At 37.5% G+C, this 15,299-nt stretch overlaps 1 protein-coding gene across 14 annotated transcripts in view; it reads right to left on the minus strand.

Annotated features, from left to right (window-relative positions):
* HUWE1 (HECT, UBA and WWE domain containing E3 ubiquitin protein ligase 1) overlaps positions 1 to 15,299 on the minus strand; it is a 145,012-nt gene that overhangs the window by 102,552 nt on the left and 27,161 nt on the right. For 13 of the 14 annotated variants that reach the window (XM_044764244.2, XM_070503308.1, XM_044764246.2 and 10 more), the window contains 4 exons: positions 11,648 to 11,716; positions 5,747 to 5,845; positions 4,947 to 5,153; positions 3,426 to 3,578 (listed from right to left, as the gene is read on the minus strand). In XM_044764244.2, coding sequence (XP_044620179.1) covers positions 3,426 to 3,578; positions 4,947 to 5,153; positions 5,747 to 5,845; positions 11,648 to 11,692 — 504 coding nt within the window. In that variant the 5' untranslated portion in view covers positions 11,693 to 11,716. Of the gene's footprint in view, positions 1 to 3,425; positions 3,579 to 4,946; positions 5,154 to 5,746; positions 5,846 to 7,357; positions 7,470 to 11,647; positions 11,717 to 15,299 lie in introns of those variants that run through there. The other variant, XM_070503310.1, reaches the window with a different exon arrangement.

Genomic DNA, 15,299 nt, shown 5'->3' on the forward strand with positions numbered 1-15,299 from the left:
TATGTTTTAGTTTTAGAAAATGGTATGTATTAATCACTTGTAAAAAAAAGTTTCTGCTTTAACAAGATTTTTAAAAATAACTAACCTACCGACTATTGGCCCTAATTTCAAAGAAGGCTTCTACTATACAGAGCCTTCTCAAGCAAAAACTCCTATCTGTCTCTGTTAACAAATTTAGACCATCTTTTAAATATATAAGTAAAGATTTACTTCTGTTAGAACAGATCTTAAATATTGTTGGTTAGGTTTATTTTCTTTTACATATTTATATAAACCATCTGTCCCTTTGTTGCCCATTTCACATTCCTTTCTCCTTGCCAAAGGCAATAGTTTTGACTTCTGATTATCTATCCTTTTTGTTTTCTCAAAACTATATGTTGCTTTGTGTGCACATTTTTAAGTTTCAGAAATAGTACTGAGCAATAAATATTTTTTAACTCCTCCCTCACTCAACACTGTTTTTAAAAGCTATTAATGTTGTGTATTATCTGGTCCACTGCTTCTAACTGCTATATATTCCATAGTATGCATGCACCACATTTTATTCATCCAATCTACTAATAATGGACATCTGGGTTGCCTCTAACTTCTTTATCACAATGATGCAATATTCTCACAGATGTCACCTTATGGAATAATGTGACATCATCTTTGGGATATACAGTTGGCCCTCGAGCATCCAAGGATTTTGGTATCCACAAGGAGTCCTGGAACCAATCCCCTGTGGATACTGAGGAATAACTATATACCCAGGAGTACCAGTCTACACTCCTATCAGCAACGCCTAGGCGTTCCTATAGCTTCACAGGCCTGCTAGCACTTACCATCATACAGTTTTCTAATTTCTGCTAATCTGATACAGCTTTATAAAGCTGTTCTCTCATTTTATTTGCTATTTCTCTAATTACTAATGATTTTAAGCATCTATTCATATGCTGAATTCCCTGAGTCTGGGAATTATCTATCCATATCCTTTGCTCTTTATCCTTGTTGATTTAGAGGAGTTTCTTGGATATTCTACACTAAGAGTTCGTCAGTTTTAAAATATTGCTAAACACCTCTCAATCTATCACTGGTTTGTTAACTTGTCTTTGGCAGAGCTGCTTCACGTCTACAGATCAACTGCTATTCCACCAACTGTTTGTGGATTTTTTTTGTTTTTTTTTTTAAAGATTTTATTTTTTCCTTTTTCTTCCCAAAGCCCCCGGTACATAGTTGTGTATTTTTAGTTGTGGGTCCTTCTAGTTGTCGCATGTGGGATGCTGCCTCAGCATGGCTTGATGAGCGGTGCCATGTCCGCGCCCAGGATTCGAACTGGCAAAACCCTGGGCCTCCGAAGCAGAGAGCACAAACTTAATCACTTGGCCACGGGGCCGGCCCATTTGTGGATATTTTGTGAATGTGTTATTGGTCCATGACAAAAATGAGTTTGCACCAGAATGTTATTCAACCACATCAGTAAGCACACTGTTCAGTTCAACTGGCTTTCTTTCTTTCTTTTTTTTTTTTTTTAAAGACTGGCACCTGAGCTAACACCTGTTGCCAATCTTTTTTTTCCTTCTTTTTCTCCCCAAAGCCCCTCAGCACATAGTTGTATACTGTAGTTGTGGTCCTACTGGTTGTGCTATACAGGACACCGCCTCAGCATGGCCTGATGAGTGGTGGTGCCATGTCCGTGCCCAGGATCCGAACTGGCGAAATCCCGGGCTGCCAAAGCGGAGCACGTGAACTTAACCACTCGGCCATGGGGCCGGCCCCTCAACTGGCATTTTCTTTTAAGGCAGCAGTGTACTGCTTTACATTCCAGTATAAGCGCCTTAGGAGTAGTAATGAGCTATAACGTTTTTCATTGAAAAGGAAGTCTTAATTTTGTATTTTAAAATTCAAATTTTTACCATATGGTTTATGCTTTGGGGTTTTCAAGAATTCCTTCTCCACCAGTAGATCACAAAATAACCTACATGATCTTCTCCTAAATTTATAGTTTTACCCAATATGGCTTAAAGACACTATACTTGTTGATACTGTGAATGGGGTCTTTTTTCCAATTGGTTATTACTAATGTATGGAGGAGCTGTTTCTGTATATTGATCATTTACCTGGCTACTTCACTGTACTTTTCTTACTTATAACAATTTCATATTGTCTCCCAAGAAAGCCAAGAGACTCAATCCTATCACCTACAAATAGTAAGTTTTCTCTTTTACTATGGATCCTTCATTTCTTTCTTCTCTCTTGTTGTATTGGTTAGGACCTCTACTACAAATTTAAGTGGCAAAAGTAATAGGTGGCATTTTGTGTGACTTTTGAATTCAATGGCAATGCTTCAGTTTCCCCATTATGACTTCTGGTAGGTAATTTATAAAGTTTCTTTTCCTAGCTTCCTAAGAGTTTATATTAGTTTTTATTAATGTGCTGAATTTTATCAAATGCTTTTGAAGCATCTATTGAGACATGGCTTCTTTTTCCTTCCGTTACTTGGGGTTCCAATGTTGAACTGTCTTGCATTTTTTTAGTAACATGAGAAAATGTTTACAATATGTTAAGAAAACAGGTTGAATGCCTGTACATACATACTCGCAAACGCAAGAAGAAAATAAGCTCAAATTTTAAAGGAGGCCCCATCTGGATGAATCTTAGGTGATTAATATTCTCTCTATAGTTTCCTATATGTCCTAGAATTTTCATAATACATGTTACATTTATAATCACAGAAAAACTTTTTATGTAATCATGCACCTAAAAATGGCCTGAAGCTTGTATTATTTGTGAGGTAACCATTAACCAACTTTTAAAAAGTAAGCCTTACCATTTTTCTTCAAGAAAGCTTTCTAGCAATGACTACCTCTCTCAAACCTGAGTATGTATTATCAATTTGCCTCTAGGAACACTGGACTATAGTTTGGTTGAGTTGAAATTTTATATGGGAGTTTTTGCCTTCAATTACAATTACTACCATCACAAACCAATTACTGAACACAGCACTAAGTACCCTAGATTTTATTTTATTATGAAACTACTCTTAAGGTAGATATACTAAATTCCCGGATGATAAAACTGGTATCAGAGCTAATAAGCAGAGTCAGGACTCAAATCCACGTCTTCTACCGTACCATGCTTCCCTCTCAAGAAGAATCCGATTCTGAACTTTCTTTCCAAAAGAGAGTTGCCATTTCTGAACAAAGAGATTCTGCTTTGTGAGCAGAGATTCATGAAATCCTTCAAAACTACCTCATAATAATTGGGAATATTTCTTACTTTTTTTTTTTGTAACTTAGCTATGTGGGCCCCAATAGTTCTACTCAATTAGGCCAGTAAAGTTAACTTAGGGATTCCTATCCATTTTGACACTGCAAGACACAATAGTGAAAACAAACTATACAGTCCAATTTTTGTGCCCTTCTAGCTCTTCACCGGTGACTCACCTCTGCCAAATGTTGCAGACGAGTTAGCAGTGGGGTTCTCTTGTCAGATCCAAGGCGCGTGATGTAGTTCGATCTTTTGCTAAATACATACAGAAGGTTAAGGACTGCCAGCACCACTTGCATATCAGAGGAAGCCAATAAAGTTGTCAAATGCTATAGGAGACAAAAAAGGGCAAGTTCATGGTATCAGGCACACTAGGCCTTGAAAACTTAAAATGCCAATGTAGTGATAGATTTGTCAATATTTACAAAGCTATCAAGAAGTTTAACAATAAAAAAATTTATAAATATTTGAACACCTACAACATGCAACCTTGTCCCTAAGAAGCTTACAATCTGGCAGCAAGCCAATAGTACAATAAAAGTAAAAGAAATGTGAAGAGCAGTTCAAAACTGCCCAGGGGTCCCCTGTGAAGGAAGAAACAGACTACAAAAGAGACAAATCTGTATTACAATACATAGTGGAACTCAAGAACATTAAGTCTCCAACTAGACTAAAAGTATTGTGAAAGAAAGATAAGTTCACACTCCTTCTGTATCCTTCATAACAAAATAAAACTGGAATTAAAACAAGGTTCTTCATACAGAAGCGAAAGATATGAACAACAGTTGGTGGCATTTATGACTCTTATGGTACAGTGTCTGTAACAGTAACCCAAGAATGACTATTTTGTCTTTTTAATACAATCAAAATTCATTAATATATTGAAGCATTTGATTAGTAAAGCATAAAATCAGTATGTAACGTAGCTGGAAATAAACCCAGGTATTTCCAGTTGCTGATTATCCCAGAGGCCATGGAATTCCTTTTGCAGCTAATCAATTTCATCTTCAGCAGACTACTTATCCACCCCCCACTTAAAACTCTGAGTGCTACGTCTTTACTTCAGTTATTCCACTTCTTTCCCAAGTCACTTTCTTTCTACTTGTTTGTTCTGATTCTGATTTTGTTTCTTTACTAAAGACTTAGGAAAATTAACCCATAACAAGAGGGCACTTAACCAACCGTGATAAAAAGGCTAAAGTTGGGCTAAAAGAAAACAGTTTATTGCTTATAGTGATTCTTGACCAATCCAAAAGCTCACTGATTCCTGTTCCCACTTTACTCTCTAAGAATATGTAACATGCTATTAATATATATTTTGGGGAGGGGGAGAAGAGACTGAAGAGCAGTAAAAAAACAAACAAACAAAAAGCAATCTGAGGCTGCTCTAATAAGCTGGGACAAAGACCAATTCCTGCAAATTCCCAAGAACACCTCAATACATGTATTACATTCTCATTAATTTCTTGAATCATGACAGGCAGGGGGAGGGTGATAGTAAAGAACCTTCCCATCAACCCTGAGAAGGGTATCTATAACCAAGAAACATCCTACCATTGTCTTTAACACTGAAAACCCCAGAGCTCCATAATGAAAAGTAAAGAAAGCAATCATCAGAGAGAAACAGCAATTTCCTTATTTCTGGACATGAACAATTCTAGCTAAGAACACATCACATAGGTTTGAACCTCTCCTACCTCTATGGAACTGTACAGATGCCGGGAAAAGCTGTACTCGATGAGCAAGGCTGTGAAGTTCAACACTGCCAAGAGAAGCATTTTCAGTTGTTCTCTTTCCGGCCTATCACACACGAGCATCCATGACATATTCTCCACTGTTTGTCCAGCGTCTGCCAGAATTCCATCGAAGCGGTCCAACAGATCCACCCAGTGATATAACTCACACTGGAGAGTGGAAGAGACAGAGAAAGATATACGAATAAGGCAAAAGTACTATGTGGGTGCTTTGCTACAATGAATTGCTGAGTATGATACCTGGACAAGTTCACTTTCCACATTTGCTTCTCTTCAATCCCCCACCCGTACAAAAACCTACATGAGAAAGATTGTACTCTTACTCTGAGCCACATGGACCTGAGTTCACTGTTACATCCATCAAGGTTCATATGTACTAACACCAGTAGCCATCACAAAATCCCTAGCTAGGCCTCCAGAGGAAGAAATCTGGCTAACATTCTGAGGTCTACAAACACAAGGACTTTCCCTGAGAGAACCTATTTTATCAGAAGTGTTCATTTTTAGAGTTATCTAAAGAAGATGCTTTTAAATTAAAAGTAAAAATCCTGAGACTGTCTCAACCTCGTACTGTCAAACCAAAGGAATTTTATGGTTGAGATTCTTTATCATCACCCGTGTAAATGTTTCTCATCCTCAGGTAGCAAAATTTTCCTTTCACATTTATTTTCTTTCAAAATTTCCTTGGCAACCAGCCACAGGCTAAAAGCTACTGGTCTAGAGCTGTAGCTGGGTTCACATACCTTTCCAATGTTCCATGTTTTGATCTGCTGCAGTTCCAAGAGGAGTTGCTCATCATTACAAACTTTGAGTTTGTCTATTAAGGCTCTGCAGTCCGCAGGCTGAGAAAAACAAACAAGTATTCACAAAGGGTGTTTTGGAATATGAGGGGAGACAAAAGAGGAAGAATGGGAAAAGGAGTCCTTAAGCCAATACACTCATCAATTTAACTTTTGATAGAATATACTACTTAAGAAAAATGGAAATTTGCCAGATGATCACTTGGGATTAAAACAGAAATCTTATATGAAACAATCCATCTGTGCTTTTTCTTTTAATGTAGATAAACTTGCAGATGTAGCCAAACCACTTGGAAGGGTACAGACAATAGAAATGAAGCAAACAAACTAAACATCAATAAAAACAAAATGAAGCAATGTGTACCATGGTCTAAAAGTTAACTAGAATGCCTGATACGGAATGTTAAATCAGACGAACACTGAAAAGCCCTAGTGAATTCAGTTAAAGGTGAAGATTAGCATTGGCTATATTTTTCTGCAACGTTAAACTCTCCACTTGTAGGATGGCAAAGAGGACTAGAAGTTTGTGAAACCAGGGCTCCATTCTTACTTGTGATTCCCATTTCCATACATTCCTGCTCTCGTTTACTGATGTGAGGGCCTATTTGTCAGGTAACAAGGTGTGGACTGAGAGTTTATAGTAAAGTTTCTCAAAGGGGGGGGGGGGAAGGGATAGGGACAGAGAAGCCTGCCTCTAACACATGGCATCTAGATGTGAACTACACTTGCTCTTTAACTCTGTAAAGCAGTATGGTATCCCGGGAATGGGCCTAGATTTCGAAACAAACAAATCTGGGTTTAAGTTACGGCTTAATGTTTACTAAGCTGTTTGATCATGACCAAGTCCAACCTCTCAGTCACAAGTTTTCTTCCCAGGAAAAGAGACCTAATAACTACCTTGGAAATGTAAGGCTCAAATGTTTGTGACATACATAAAGCACTTATCTCACATAACAGGAGCTTACATATTGAGAGACAGTACACTATTACAAAGAGCATGGGCTCTGGAATTAGGTAGTTGGTAAGCTACCTCTTTGAATCTCAGTATTCTCTTCTGCAAAATGACCTAATGCCACCTATTTATCCAGCAATGTTGTTGTGACATTTAAACTAGGAGTATTTTTAGCACCCAAAACAGAACTTGGAACAATAAGGGCTTAAAGGTAAATGGTTCTTCTTAAGCTAAGTCCCAAACCTTCTCTCCCTCTAAAGTAATTTTTTTTTCTGCTTTATCTCCCCAACCCCCCCGTACACAGTTGTATATCTTAGCTGCAGGTCCTAGTTGTGGCATGTGGGACGCCGCCTCAGTGTGGCCTGACAAGCAGTTCCCATGTCCGTGCCCAGGATCCGAAACGGCAAAACCCTGGGCCACCACAGCGGAGCGCGCGAACTTAACCACTCGGCCACGGGGCCGGCCCCGAAAGTAAAATTTTTTTTTTTGAGAAAGATTAGTCCTGAGCTAACTGCTGCTAATCTTCCTCTTCGCTGAGGAAGACAGGACCTGAACTAACATCCATGCCCATCTTCCTCCACTTTAATATGCGGGACGCCTACCACAGCATGGCGTGCCAAGCGGTGCCGTGTCTGCACCCGGGATCCGAACCGGGGAATCCCGGGCCGCCGAAGTGGAACGTGCGCACTTAACCGCTGCGCCACAGGTCCGGCCCTAAAGTAAATATTAAGAGCTATCTCAAATTTTTGTGGTAATTAAACGCATGTAAAATCCTTGGCATAAAGTCCTTCTGTAAACCAAGTCTGTGCTTTTTCCTCCTCTCCTTGAAGTTATATAGGTTGAGGGAGAGGTAGTAAAGCAGTAGGAACAGATAACATGGGAGCCTGAATGACCTGCTCATGCAGTTCACTTGTGCATTCTGGACCTACTTGGGCCCAGTATCAAATATACTACTTCAATTTGCAATGGAACGCAGCTATGAAGATCCAATTTTATGATTCTGTGGGTTAGCTAACACCCAGTTCACGAAGGACATTTGGGTCCTGTAATCACTTGGTATCTCATAATTGGGCATTCAGTCTTTATCAAGGTCCAGTAGCAAGCCAGAAGCTGCTTTTCTGAATGTTAGAATAGCTGTTGGCAGAGGACAGCATAACCAAAACTCCAAGCGTCTTAGCTGCGATTCTCCTATTGGGTCTTGCCAGAGGCAATACATGGCATCTTGGGCTTACACCTAAGTCAGACACCTGGATCTACTAGGTCATAATGTTCACGTGGCAGGACAGCTTGCATCATAGCATGAACTTTCGCACAGTATTGTCTAGACCTAGACTTCACTATCACTTTTTAGAGGTTATCTAGTAAATGGATCAAAGCAGCATGTCCAAATGTGATATATGTTGGCTCCCAAATCCAAAGAGGCACCCAATACACTGTTCCTCTTTCTTCACAGTATGTGGCAACAAGGCATAGCAACTTGTCTCTCACTTTAGAAGAGAAATCTCACTATTTCCCTGACCTCTGGACCCCTAGAAACTTTTCCTGATGTGGCAGGCCCTCAAACTGCAAAGGGTTTACCTCTGACTCTCTGGCACACATTATGTCTAAGGCATCCGAGGTACTTGTGTTTTCTGCTCAGAGAATCCAGTTGGCATAATGACATCAATTTAACCTACCAGCATGATACTCTTTTTATCAGGAATATCAAGGTGCCCCTGGACCCTGCAGTTCGCAGAATGCACCAGGGACAAAAGTATATCTTTACAGTCTTGTCTCTGCTACATAAGCGCAAACCGAGTGTGATTTTCCTTACTCATGATAAAGCAAAAGAAAGCACTTGCCAGTTCAATGGCTGCATATCAACTGCCATGGTTTATACTGATTTGATCCAATAAAGATATCAAATCTAGGGGAAAATCCTTTGCACAGCTACTGATACACAAAATGATCAATAAACGTCTTTCTTGTGCAGCCACTATAGAAAACAATATGGAAGTTCTTCAAAAAATTAAAAATAGAACTACCATATGATCCAGCAATTCCACTTCTGAGCCTTTATCTGAAGAAAATGAAAACACTAATTCAAAAGGATATCCTCACCCTCATGTTCACAGCAGCATTATTCACAATAGCCAAGATATGGAAACAACCTAAGTGTCCATTGATGGATGAATGAATAAGGAAGAGTGGTATACATATACAATGGAATACTATTCGGCCATGAAAAAAATTGAACTCTTGCCATTTGTGACAACATGGATGGCCCTTGAGGGCATTAGGCTAAGTGAAATAAGTCAGATAGAGAAAAACAAATACCGTATGATCTCACTTATACACAGAATTTAAAAAAAACAAAACAAAACACCAAGATCATAGAAACAGAGAACAGATTGGTGGTTGCCAGAGGTGGGGGTGGTGTGTGTGTGTGTGTGTGTGTGTGTGTGTGTGTGTGTGTGAGTGTGAGTGAAATGGGTGGGGATCAAAAGGTAAAAAGAAAATACATAAAAAATTAACGTCTTTCTTAAAAATAATACCTAGTATTGACCACAGTATGGGAAATTGGGTATGCTGCTGAGGAAAATAGGCATTTGTAAGCCTTAAAAATGTACATAGTCAGTGATCTAAAACTTCCTCTGCTAGGAGTTTATCCTAAGTAATTTGCTAATAGCTGGCAAATGCTGTGAGCCAGGAATCTGTGTAAAGGTGACTCTAAGAACAAATCCCTAACAATCATTAGGTGAAAGAAAAAAAATTTTTAATTTGCATTTCTCTGATTATCTACAATGTTGAGTTGTTCTGTAAGACTTTCTTCTTTTCTGAAATGGCCATGTCCATTCTGTCATTAGGATATTCATCTCTCCTACTAACTTAGCACTAAAGATATTAACTGCCATCAGGTTACAAATATTTTCCCCAGCTTGTCATGTTCCTTTTTATTTTGGATATAGTACTTCACATTTCCATTATTTTTTTCCTTTGCGCTTTAATGCTTGGAAGATCCATCCCGACTTAACACCATGTAAATATTCACCTATGTGTTTTATTTCTAAAATTTATTTCTTTTAAAAATATTTGACTTTTAATTTATCTAGAATTTATTTCAATATCTAACAGTCCCTCGCCCCTCAAAAGTCAAACAACTGACCTGGCACGGTTTCTGGATTAATGTTGTCCTTTCTATCAATTTATAATCCCTATAATCATCATTATGTTAAGTTCTTATGCATATGTATACTAGGATCCTTTTCTAGGTCCTTTATTCTCTTACCCTGATGACACTATTTTAATTTATATATTTTCATAAGGCAAGTTTTTTTTTGTTCTTTGGTTTCCAAAAAAATTTGAGGACATAACTGTCAAAAATTCTAGATGCCAAAGCACACCAAAAACAGAATCAAAAGGAAATGAAAGTATCTGCAACAGATATGAAAAATGCATATACTCAATCAGTATGGCATTCAATAAGAAACAAACTGACATTCCAATGTCAAATACAAAAGGAACAGCATGAGCAGACAACTGACATAAGGCCAATAAATCTGAAGATGTATGTATTAAACCATGCAAACTAGAACAGTGAAAGATTTTTTTCCCCACCTATTAACAAAATTTAAAGGGTAATCAGCAATGCTAGAGAGGGTATAGGAAACAGCACTTCTCATACTCATTAGTGTAAGGCTGAGTGAAAAAAGCAAGAGAGCCACTCATGCAAATAATCTTTTAAAAACTGGAAGAAATATAGCAAAATGTTAATAGAGATATCCATAGGTGATACTTGCCAGGTAGTTACAGTTTTTAAAAAACCAAGCGGCTGTATTTATAAAATGAATTGATTACATGCCAGATACTTTGCTAAGCAACTGCCTTACATCAAGGAGGGAGGAATTATCCACCCTGTTTTATAGCTGTAGAAACCAGGCAAGTTAATAAACTCTCAGCCACAAAAACCTAGTAAGATTCAAACTCATATCTAATTCCAAAGCTTGTGCTCCTTGAACTACAGCACATGGTGTCTATAGGAGCACCATAACAATGTAATACTTTCTTAACCTCAAAAGCAGTTTAAGCTAGCTGATACAATATTGGACTGAAGCAGGGATTTCTACTGCTGACATAGGATCAACTGACATGGCTACTCAATACACAGGTTAATACAGGTTAAGCTGAATTGTATGGTTAAGAATGAGTAATAAAGAAAGCTAAACAGGGGGCCAGCCCTGTGGCCAAGTGGTTAAGTTTGCGCACTCTGCTTTGGCGGCCCGGGAGTTTGCTGGTTCGGCTCCTGGGCGCAGACCTCTGTACTGCTCACCAAGCCATGCTGTGGTGGCATCCCACATAGAGGAATTAAAGTGACCTAAAACTAGGATATACAACTATTATACTGGGGCTCTGATAAGAAAAAAAAATAGGAAGACTGGCAACAGATGTTAGCTCAGGGCCAATCTTCCTCACAAAAAAAAAAAAAAAAAAGGAAAAGAAAAGAAAGCAAGCTAAACACTGCCCTCACAAGAAATCTAGTAACAAAGGTGTTACCACTTTATTTTTCAGAAAACAAAATTCAGAAAGATCCCATAAATACAGACGGAAACTGAATCCACATCTGCTCTTTCCTTTACACTGTACTGCTTTTCAATGCATAGGAACAGCAGCCAGGCAGTCTACTTGAAGTGCATACAGCTACAATTTAGTGTTTACTTTCCATTGGTCACTAGCTTATCCACTTTTTTAATCAAGGGAAGTTCAAAAGGAAATTTGTTTCAAGACAAGTTGCTGTTTTACTGCACTTTGCATATATAAGTAGTGATACATTTGAAAGATCAGTACGGATGAACTGATAGCAAGGATTTTTTTTTAAATGAAAAAATAGGCAGGGCAAACTTTTGGATACTTACAGCTTCAGTAGGTGTCTTTTTCAGTTTAGTCCTGTCTACTTTCATGTTTTCGATTTTCTGTTTTATGATCTGAAAAGAAAATCCCCAAAGAAGAACTTAAAGTTGCAATCTTGAGCTCTACATGCTTGCACATAGACAATATAGAATGAAGAGCGTGCAAAATGCTTAAGCCTGTAACCAATTTAAGCCAAAATTAAAATGCTTTTTCTTTTTCTTTTTTTTTTACAAATTTCTCAAACTCATAATTGAAAACACAAGAGTACAATGTTTCTTAACACACCTCAGGACGGAAAAATTCACCATATCCCTGCAGTTTTCCAGAAAACTTAGCAATTCCACTTCTGAGAACTTATTCAAAGAAAATTATAAGAACATACACACAAATATTTAACCACAAGAATCCATACTGCATGACTGTGTATAATAGTGAAAAATTGGAAAGGATCAAATGTCCAAAACAGGACTACTTTAAAACAGAATATTACACAACTGTTAAAAATATCACACACAATTATATAACAGCACCCAAAGATGTTCATGGTGAAATAAAAAGGTTACAAAACAGAATGAATAGTATAAACCTATGTCTAAAGAAAACAGTTTAGAAGGGGTATGTACCAAAATGTTAACTCATTGCTAATCAAAAGGATTACATATGATTGTTTTATCTGTGCCTTTCTGTATCTTTTAATGGTTCTAACCAATGAAAATATATTAGTTTTGTCATAAGAACAAAGGCAGCACAATACTTTTATTTAATTAGAAAATGAGTTATTAGACTCCCACTAGAAATGTCTTGAGCACAGAATACCAATCACTCTACTAAGGGCATGTAACTTGGAAGGCTCAAGAGCAGGCAACAGTCTGATTAGACCCATAGTATAAAACCTAGGTGATCTTTTATAGCAGACAGGTTCTTCAAGATGCCCTGGCCAAGGCACAGGAAGAATAAAAGGTTTTTCCCATTAGCAACTAGGGCACATGCACAGAGGTAGAGGTGACCTGCAGGCTCTTTACAGACCAAAGATTCTGCTTCTAATAATGTATTTGTTACATGGTAGTCACTGGAGGTCAAGGTCCCTCCCCCAAAAAGGCTGTCACAATATAAAGCTGAATGAAGTATATAAAAAAGCTGACAAGTATAAATTTTAGGCAGCATTTGGCCTAGATTTAGTCTAACATACTCAGTACTGTAGAAATAACATGTATTTGCCTATATGGCCAGAATCCATTCAACCAATGGGCATTCAGAAAGAGTTGGTGAAAAATCCAGAATATGTTCTAAAATATTTTTGTAGAGATCATTTCTGAAGAAAAAAAGCCATTTCCCCTCTACGCTTCACATTTAGGGTATGTGATTCCAGATTACTTTTTTAAAAAATTACCTTAGTATCTAATAGAAAATGACAAAATGCCTGCTGTCAACAATCCAACCCATGTAGTGGAAACTATAAGCGAGCTATTTGTACACTTACTTTAAGGCTTCCTTTTTCTCAATAAACTTCTCATACTCATTACTTAGTGCAAATGGCTGCCACACTATCATGGCTCCGGTCATTTGCTCGAAGGCTGTTAGACTGCCTCTGCTGCAGAAGTAGCAATTAGCCCCAATACCATACAACCCAAATCACTAAACGCTTTCCCTCCAAAATTAGGAACTAAGGATGTCTGTTCTCACGACTTTTATTCAACACAGTGCTGGAAGTTCTAGCTACTGCAATAAAGTAAGAAAAGGAAATAACAGGTATATAAATCAGAAAGCAAGAAATAAAATTGTCCCTATTTGCAGATGACAAAGGATTATCTAAGCAGAAAATCCCAAGGAATCTACCAAAAAACCTCCCAGAACTAGCAAGTGATATCAGCAAAGTTGCAGGATATAAGATAAACATACAAATCAATCATATTTCTATATACTGGCAATGGACAGGTGGACTGCAAACTTAAGAGTACACCGCCACTCACAACTGTTCAAAAAAACCTGAAACACTTATGTATAAATCTAACAAAGCATATACAGGACTTGTATGCTGAAAACTACAAAATGCTGATTTAAAAAATCAAACAAGATCTAAATATATGAAGAGATAGATCATGTTCATGGATTAAGAAGACTCAACATAGTAAAGATGTCGATTCTCCTCAAATTGATATACTGGTTCAATGTAGTTCCTATCCAAATCCCAGCAAGATATTCCATAAATAAACTGAGATTATTTAAAAATGTATATAGAAAGGCAATGGAGCTGCAATAGCTAAAATAATTTTGGAAAAGAGGAATCACCCTATCCAATTTTAAGACATATATATGTCTACAATAATCAAGACCATGTATGTGAATACAGAACCAAGAAACAGACCCATACAAATATGCCCAACTGATTTTTGACAAAGGCGAAAAAGCAATTCAATCAAAGGATAGTTTTATCAACAAATGGTGCCAGAGCAAATAGACATCTATAGGCAAAAAGATAAACTTTGGCCTAAGTCTCATACTTTATATAGAAATTAACTCAAAATGGATCACATGGTGAGGATGTGGAGAAAAGGGAACACTTGTTCACTCTTAGTGGGAATGTAAATTAGTGAAGCCACTATGGAAAACAGCATGGAGGTTCCTCAAAAAATTAAAAATATGATCCAGAAATTCCACCTGTGGGTATTTATCCAAAGGAAACAAAAACACTAACTCGAAAAGATATGCACACCCCCAGGTTTACTGCAGCATTATGTACAATAGCCAAGACATGGAAGCAGCCTAAGTGTCTACTAATAGATGAATCGATAAAGAAAACATGGTGTATATAAACAACCTATTCAGCCAAAAAAAGGAAGGCAATCTTGCCATTTGTGACAACATGGATGGACCTTGAGGGCATTATGCTAAGTGAAATAAGTCAGAGAAAGACAAATACCGTATGATCTCACTTATAGGTGGACTCTCAAAAACAAAACACAAACAAAAAAACAAACTCATAGATAACAGAGAACAGACTGGTGATTCCCAGAGGTGGGGGTGGGTGAAATGGGTGAAGGTGGTCAAAAGGTACAAACTTCTAGTTATAAAATAGGTCATGGGGATGTAATGTGCAGCATGGTGACTAAAGTTAATACTGTATTGTATATTTGAAAGTTGCTAAGAAAGATCCTAAAAGTTCTCATCACAAGAAAAAAAATTTGTAACTATGTGTGGTGATGGATGTTAACCAGACTTAGTGTGATCCTTTACAATATATGTAAGTATCAAATCATAAGTTGTACACCTGAAACTAACATACTGGTATGTGTCAATTCTCTGTTAAAAAAAAAAGATCATGGACTTAAATGTAAAACTATAAAACTTACTGGAAGAAAATATTGGCAAACCATATATAAAGAACTCTCAAAGCACATTAATAAAAAACCAAACAATCCTACCAAACAAAAGCACTGAGTAATTTGCACAAATAAACAACTCATGACTATTTTACTACTTTAAAAAAATGTAGATGAGGTCACTGACAAATCTTCATACAAGTAAGTATCTCACTTTAAAGCTGTTCTGACTTAGGATTCTGTACTAGTCAAGCGTCTGGGTTGAGAATAGACTCTGGCTAACTAAAGGAGAAAAGTGATTTACTGGAACCATAACTGATAGTTCACAGAATCAACA

Source organism: Equus asinus, chromosome X (genome assembly GCF_041296235.1).
Source record: "Equus asinus isolate D_3611 breed Donkey chromosome X, EquAss-T2T_v2, whole genome shotgun sequence".
Taxonomy (NCBI): domain Eukaryota; kingdom Metazoa; phylum Chordata; class Mammalia; order Perissodactyla; family Equidae; genus Equus; species Equus asinus.